This window comes from Clarias gariepinus, chromosome 10 (genome assembly GCF_024256425.1).
Source record: "Clarias gariepinus isolate MV-2021 ecotype Netherlands chromosome 10, CGAR_prim_01v2, whole genome shotgun sequence".
NCBI classification, from domain to species: domain Eukaryota; kingdom Metazoa; phylum Chordata; class Actinopteri; order Siluriformes; family Clariidae; genus Clarias; species Clarias gariepinus.
In genome coordinates, this window is record NC_071109.1 from 18,324,976 (window position 1) to 18,333,027 (window position 8,052).

Genomic DNA, 8,052 nt, shown 5'->3' on the forward strand with positions numbered 1-8,052 from the left:
CATTCTTCAAAAGCATTAATGACATTAATGCCAATATGCTTTCATTGATTTCTTTGATCTGTTCTGGTTGTGGGGCAGAATGATTATATAATGCTTTGGGGTTATAAAGGGTTTTAATAAACACAATGGTTACCGTTGACCTTCACCATTGGTCTCTAGCTGGACTAAAGAGGTTCCTAGATATATGGATGGAGTAGAGGTTTTACGTTAAGATTAAATAAAAGGATGCCATCCAAAGAACTTAGCCACAGTTTTCAGCTGAGAACTAAACAGAGATAAAACCTTCAGGTGCAACCTTTAGACCAGGGGTATGTTTGAAAGAGTTATGTTGACCCATTCAACCCAGAGAACACTGAATCAGATTTTAGGCATGGTTGTGGAAACAACTGTATTTTGCTGCTAATGGAACTGCTGCATAGCACAAAGTAGATGGAGTAATAAAGAAGGATGACTACTTCAGAATTCCTTAGCATGAGCAACAATTTTAAAACTGGGTGTTCAAAAAACTAACCAGGAAACCAACAAATTTTAATTGGACAGTTTAACATCAGTTCAACATCAGTTCTGCCAAGACAAGTGATGAAATATTCAGCCAGAAATCTGCCAGAAGTTTGTTAATGGCTAAAAATATCCATTAAATGTGAAGTTTGCTAAAGGCCGTTAAACCAAATATCAGGTGCAGAAAACCCCAAATAAAGGAACACTTCCGCACCATTTTTACCATCATTCTGTCCCAGAAAAAGGTTAGTTCAAAAAAATGTATTGCAAGGCTACTATTTGCATGACATTCATTTTCATGCTGAGTGTATGTAACCTTTTGGCCACAACTGTACTTTGTAGTGCATTGTTTGGAATTTGTTCCATCATTCAGTCTGGCTGGTGTTGCCTCATGATTTTCTTGGCACATGTGATGATTGTAGCAGTTATTAGCACAACTTTGGCAATTCTTGCTAAAGTTGAAGTTATGACAGTTTGGCAAGGTTAGTTAAACAGTAGCAAATTGTGCTTACTGTATTTCTGTACTCGACGATTTATTACAAAGAGGCTCGAACCACCAGCGAAGACATGAACATCTACAGATAACTCATGCACTGCTACAATGTTTTTCTTTTTCTTTTTGGCCAGGAGCTACAATTGATGGCTGTGATTTTTCCTGAACTGCGGCCAGCTGCACCAAATTCTAATAAACTTCCTGGCAATCTCCCTAGTGTTTTCTATCATTCCAAAATAACTTTTTAAACTGAAATCAAATTCAAGAATATAAAAAGCTCCAAAGAAAAAGGAAATTTTGAAAAGGAAATCTGCCCATGTAATAGGTTGTTTAAACACCAGTGTATACGTAATCAAAAAAGATGTGGAGGGAGGACTGTATTTAAAATAATTTAAATAACATCCTAGTGCAGAATTACAATTAAAACAGGATTTAACACACTTATTCCCTGTTCCCACTGTCAGCACTGCTTCAGAGTCTTATACTGAATTCCTTCATGAGCGAGTAGCACCGTTACTCCGATATATGGTTCTGAGGTGTACCACATGGAGTGAGGTGCTGACATCTCTTTAAAGGCAAAGAAGGCACCTCTTGAATCTAATGTTTGTGCTGAAAGCAGCAGAATTAACTGCTCATGTGACACCAGAAATTATTAATGACAGGCTATAATAGGATAAAGGCAAATGAGCTGGCAGAAACGTAGAGGTCAGGTCAGATAGTCTGTAGTGTCAGGGAGGTGGTAACTCAAGATAGGCCACAAGGGGAAAGAGATTTATGGCTGCAGAACACTGTGAGACTATGTTTATGATGTACTCCTGCACACTAATGTGTTGACAACTTGATATATAGCAGTGTGTATTGATACTTAATGTGTAGTGTCAGGCTATCGAAATGTAATTAGTATCTTTTTAAGCACATTTCTCGGATAATTAAGTATTATTATTTTAATGATGAATTACTAAATGTGTGTGTGTGTGTGTGTGTGTGTGTGTGCTTAATGTAGATATCAGACCATGCTGGACTGTTGGGATGGAGAACCACAGCAGAGGCCCACTTTTACAGAGCTAGTGGAGAGGCTAGGAGACTTGCTCCAGGCAAGTGTACAGCAGGTGAGTGACTGAATTCAAATTATTCATAAAATCAAATTGATTGAATTCAATAAACCATTTTTGTTTATTTAAACTAAAGCCAAAGCTGGAGCTCCTGCTGGGCTATATAGCATAAAACATGAATTTGGGCACTGTTTCAGTAAATGAGTCACTGTGTTAAGTATCCTTTCAGGAAGTGTTAGATTTGATTGGTTCTAGGTATGGTGAGGATATGACAAGGAGTTTTGCCTGTGAGAGTCCTTAGAGTAACTGAGAAAGGAAACTCCAATCAACAATCTTATTCACTTCCTTATGACAAAAGAAAGAGGGGGAAAAAAATTAAGCACACATACAAAGCTTGCGTTCTTGTCTTAACTTTGCCAAAGTATACATCTTGGAAAGACTTTTGGTTTAAATCCTGATAAAAGAAACTGGCTTCTTGGCATATCATTAAACGGGGACAGTTCAAAGCGAATGCAAAAAAAAAGTGTAAAATGTAGTAAGCATGTCAATGTTTTGATATGAGAAAAGAAGGCAGTTGTCCTTTATAAAAACGAGCTAATGTGGAAGCAAATGCAACTGGTGATCAATGATGGAAAACTCTAGACTTTTTAAAAAACTTCTCATTAATCCTATTTATTATTAGAAGTATTAGATCAGTCTGGACGTTTTTTAGGGCAATGTTTTTGTTAGGTCTATGTTAGGTAAATGCAATTTTTTCACAGTACATGTACTGTATGTAAAGGTTCGGATTTCTCTAAACTTTAAATTACCTCATACTGCAATAGTATAGGCATGGTGATGTCAACGTTATTAAGGGGGCCTCCGTAAAAAATGTTTAATTCTATTCTTCTGTCAGGAGGGAAAACACTACATTCCTATTAATACAGAACTACTGAGAAAAGCTGACCCATCAAAATCAAACCCTACAGAGAAAACATCCTCAAGACCTGTCTCTATCAGAAACTCTGGAAGCTCATGGTAAGTATATTGTTATACACAGAAATGTATAAAATATATATTTTTAACATGTGAAATAAATGATAAAAAGTGCATGCATCCTTTATAATTTAAACTGCTGTTTAAATTGAATAACTTTCTTTTTATTTACTTAAATTGTAAGAATATTGCTCTCTATATTTATTTTTATATTTTCCATACACTTTTGTATATGTTAGAGCAAAATTTTCACACTTCATAAACTGGTTTACATGAGGTAATTATAACTAAGGACAAACAGAGTACTGTGTGGCTCCTGATACGGCAGGTACAACACTGGGAGTCATGGGCTCACTGCACTCACTGGGCCCCTTATGGAATTTCCTCCCCAGCCACAAATGGACTCTCAGAATTTATGTCTGCTAAAGATAATATTTGTCTAAGTGTTGTATTTTCTCAAGTTTGCTAAGTGTGTTTATTAAGAATGGTGTTGAAATGTAGTCATGACAGCTATCCCAAAGGCTGACTTAAGCAGCCATCTGATAACTCTAGAATCCTGAAAAAAAATGGTCTTGTATTATTTTTAAAGACCTACAATGAGCTCATGAAACTCTGAAAACCCTTTATTTATCGAATTTAGACTTTTGTATTGTTGATCCAAATCTTTTTCCTTTGTATATTTTAACACGCTTGCACTTTTCTTATTCATTTTAAATATGTTTATGTAAAGGATGTGTATATAAACCATTGAGAGTTTAAGTCATGAAATATGATTTATGCAAGAGAAATAGGTGGGTGCAAAAAAGGATGATTTTGCAGAATCACAGTTCAAAAGAAACAGTCAGAGAAAGGGATGTTATTGGCAGGTTTTTATTAAGGTTTTGCTGAACAAACACTGGGAATTATAGCATTCACACAACTGTGTCAATTCCAACCTCTTATTGAACTTTTGATTCACTCAGGAACATCAAGGTCCGTCCTGGCAGCATCAAAACCTTTGATGAAATAACAAATGAGAGTGAAACAAATGATATGCATGAGGTGAGAAGTTTGTTCTCACACCACACCCATACACACAAGTCCACAAGATCTTCATAAAAAAACATACGATGTCCAAAAAAAATACAAAGCACTGCACATTCAGCCTGCACTGTTGCACCGACACCAAACCACTGTATTTTTTGAAGCAGATGTATATTTTTCCAATAGTGTCATTACTCATGTGTTTTCTCATCCTGTTTTGTTGCAGGGAGGGCATTCAGACAGTGGCATGGGTCTGTCCTCTGATGATCTAAAGAAGCTGAAGCATTTTGATTCCTTGGCTCAGCCCTTGAGTATCATGGTCCTGGCGTAAGTGCAGACTTAATAATATTGCTAAAGCCTTGTCACTTACACCATCAAACACTACAGGACGGAGATTCCCTAGTAACCCTCCCACTGAGTGGAAATGTAGATGCAGGAATTGTCATAGTGCTTTACCCTGCTTCACTCATACTCCCAGTCACAGCCCCATTCTTTTTTATAAGTGGTGAGAGAGCCACACAATGGCACAGTGGAAGAATATTGCTCAAGGTGACAAACCCAACAGCTAGACAACAAAAGCAGGGCTGGAAGTGTGGCTTGTTAAAGGTGGCTATGGGGCCTCACAACTAATGTCTTTGTCTGCTCAGCCTTACTAAACTGAAAAACATGCAAACATATAAGACTTGTTCCAGTCAGTAGAGAACACCAGGATTTTTGGTCTGTTTAAGTGCCAAGTTTCTGTCAGTATTTCTATAGTCTTGGCAAGTGGCACTCATTACTCTATAGTCAGTGCTCAATAGATCATAAAATAGCCTGGAGTGCTCCCTACATGAATCACACCGCGGTGAAAGCCTTTAATAGATGCTTTCAGATCTAACTAGGCTTCCAGGTATTGAACTATTCCAGGTATGTTGAACTTCAGAAAACAATGTTTAGTATAAAAATGTTACTGAAATAAAAGTATATCAATGATTTAAATATGATCATGTTGTATCAAACTTCCTCATGAAGAGGCACTTTGATTACTACATTTGCTTATTTTTAGAATTTTACAATTATCCACCTAAGCTTTACACGGCTTGTTAAAAACACTATGTGTTTCCATTGATATTGATTAATATCTCATTAGTACAGCAAATAAAAAAGTGGTTTCTTTGTAACCACCTTGCCATATCACTTATGCCTTGTCTTGCTGCTCCTCCCTCCAAACTATTTACAGTGCTCCCCTTGCCAGTGCTTTCCACCACACAAAAAGCCCACAGTCTGCTGGCAGTGCCTTGCCCATGTTACCATGGCCTCTCCGCTGGGGTAAAAAAGGACCACTTCAGGCATGCAGCGAGTGATCTATACATCGCAGGGAGGTGCTCCTGCTGAGAGTCCACTCAATCACTGCCACCTTTGACCTTCTAATGCTTTACTACTTCTTCTTGTCCCCATAAGCATTGTGTGCATGAATTCCACTAGGGACTCCTCCATTCAATGGACACATGTGCTTGAAGGGCAATGGATCATACTGTTGTATGTGCTTTGAACCTTAGCCTTAGAACCTACAGACCCCTTAAAGCATGGCACTCCATTCTGTGGATATGTTTTTATCAAAGGCTGTCAGATAAATCACATGACACACTCATTGATTTACTCAAACGTTTCTGATCGAGTGCACTTCAGAATCCCTTAGCAACAAATTGGGAAATTCAATTGCAATGAGTTTTTAAGTGCAATAAAGCATCCCTGTTCAAAATCAGACTGTGATCTAACGTTGTATTTGTGAACATAGAACGTACTGTATGTCTCTACATGTAAATACACAAAGTGTGCTATTATATGTTTTTTTCTGATTTAGAATGAAGACGAAGAGTAAGGAGTCTGTGTTGTCAGAGGGGGAGAAGGAGAAATATCCACCACTCATTCCTTCACTAGACATTAGTCTGGAAGATTCCTCTCTGGATCCAGAGCTGGAGTGTGACAGCCCTCCACCAGACTACAATTATGTTGTCCGCTATTCCACGCCACCTGTCTAAGTTTCCAGCTGCTAAGATAAGATAAGTTAAGATGAGATAAGATGAGATGAGATGAGATTAAATAAGATAAGATAAGAAAAGAAAAGATAAGATAAGATAAGGAAAGAAAAATCTTTATTTATCCCACAGAAAGTTGCAAACTCATGCTACCCATGAACCATCAGGACCTCATACTCAACCACCGGACTCTTTCATTTACTACTTATTACTCTGAGTAAGCTTTCTTTTTCTAAAAAAAATTAACTAAGGAACAGAAATTAATTTTGAGTTCTGTTCCCATTTTCACAGGTATATTTCTTAATGTAATTCCAGCACTGCTACCTTTAGTGTATCTTGCCATACTTCTGTATAACCTCTTCCAGTGTATAGAAGTAAGAGGTGCAATGCTGCCATATTGTGTGTGTTTTTTTCTAAAATCTGTTGAAACACATCACAACATAGTACTGTGAGATTCACAAATAGACCACCTCAGGTATTTCTGTTATCTACTGTAAACACAAAAAGCACAAAATACAACATACAGTTTCACATAGTATCATAGATTCATTTGTATCAAGTCAAATTCACACGATAAAATAAACAAATTTAAAAAGCAGAAAACAGCTTCTTTATACTTTACAAATATGAATACTGAAAGGTTTTGTATTTTACTCTTTTACACATATATTTATCAGCTCTTTCTTTTAAAGGTTATTTTAAAGAAAATATTTTTCATCAGTGTATACAAACAGGATTGTTATTGACTCACTAAATTTTAAAGAAGCAATAACTTGTTAAGTAATTTTTCATAGATAAGTGCTTCTCAACCCTGGTGCTGACCCTGAGAGGACCACCTGTCCTGCACATATTAGTATTCCGACTCTATTACATCCACATTAATTCAGAGTAGGCTGTTAATTATCTGTTATGTAAATCATGTATGTTGGGACCTGAGAAAGCACTAAATGTAGGGGGCAGGTGGTCCTCCAGGACCAAGGTTGAGAAACACTACTGTAGAGGATTTTCCTTTATAGTTACTATCCTTTATCAATTATAAAGAACAACTGTATGTAAATCAGATGTTAAATCTTTGTATGCACATTATTTTTATTACATGACACTACATAATACTCTCACTGTTAAACCTTTTTCATATTGTTGCACTATTTTTTTTTTTTTTACTGAGTAGATTAACACCACAAATACCCAGCATTAACATTTGCCATTTAGTTCATTTCTATAGAACAGGATCATGCATGTTGGAAGGAAATGTGATCTGTATGACACACTGTTTACAGCTTGTCCTTCCCTAACTCCTCAATTTGAATGGTTCTTATTATAATTAAAATGTCCCAGTAAAATTGTTCATTTAAATAATGGTTTTTGAAGGTGAATAAAACAAATCATTTTAATAAGATAAAAAAAATTGTTATAGAGTAAATAATCCCATAAGATACAAGTTTAATTAATAAATACTAATTTAAGTTCTCTCTTAAGTGGAATCCCTCTGATACTTTTCATGTCTAATGTCTTTTGGGTTGTTTACACTGTATACATAATAATATTCCATTTACAAATGATTCTTAATGTTATTAACCTGTTCTGTTTGTGATATAATCTATCTAAAGCTTGCAGGGCAGGCATAAAGATTACTAATTAATATAAGTCTCCACGTATATATGGTCATCATAAATTATATCATAAAAATATGAACATCTGCAGGTGATATCAATATGAACTATTCAGTAACAAGTGACAGTAAGAAATGTGTGGCCCTGTACCCAAGATATTTCTTAGTTCAGTATTCATTTCTTTATTCATTATTCATTTCTTCCTTCAGTATTTATGGGTAGATATATCAATGTTATGGCAATATCTGCTATCAAATAATGTTTGTATTATTTTTGACTTGTGCCCATTGACAAAGCATATTGTATGCACTGAGACGTTTTTATGCATTATAAATGTATTTTAACCAGATATCAATAAAGATTTATATATTTATATACAA

At 35.9% G+C, this 8,052-nt stretch overlaps 1 protein-coding gene across 1 annotated transcript in view; it reads left to right on the forward strand.

Annotated features, from left to right (window-relative positions):
- kdrl (kinase insert domain receptor like) overlaps positions 1–8,052 on the forward strand; it is a 40,852-nt gene extending 32,800 nt beyond the window's left edge. The window contains exons 32-36 of the mRNA XM_053505723.1: positions 1,995–2,100; positions 2,939–3,060; positions 3,981–4,059; positions 4,268–4,368; positions 5,885–8,052. Coding sequence (XP_053361698.1) covers positions 1,995–2,100; positions 2,939–3,060; positions 3,981–4,059; positions 4,268–4,368; positions 5,885–6,062 — 586 coding nt within the window. The 3' untranslated portion in view covers positions 6,063–8,052. The remainder of the gene's footprint in view (positions 1–1,994; positions 2,101–2,938; positions 3,061–3,980; positions 4,060–4,267; positions 4,369–5,884) is intronic.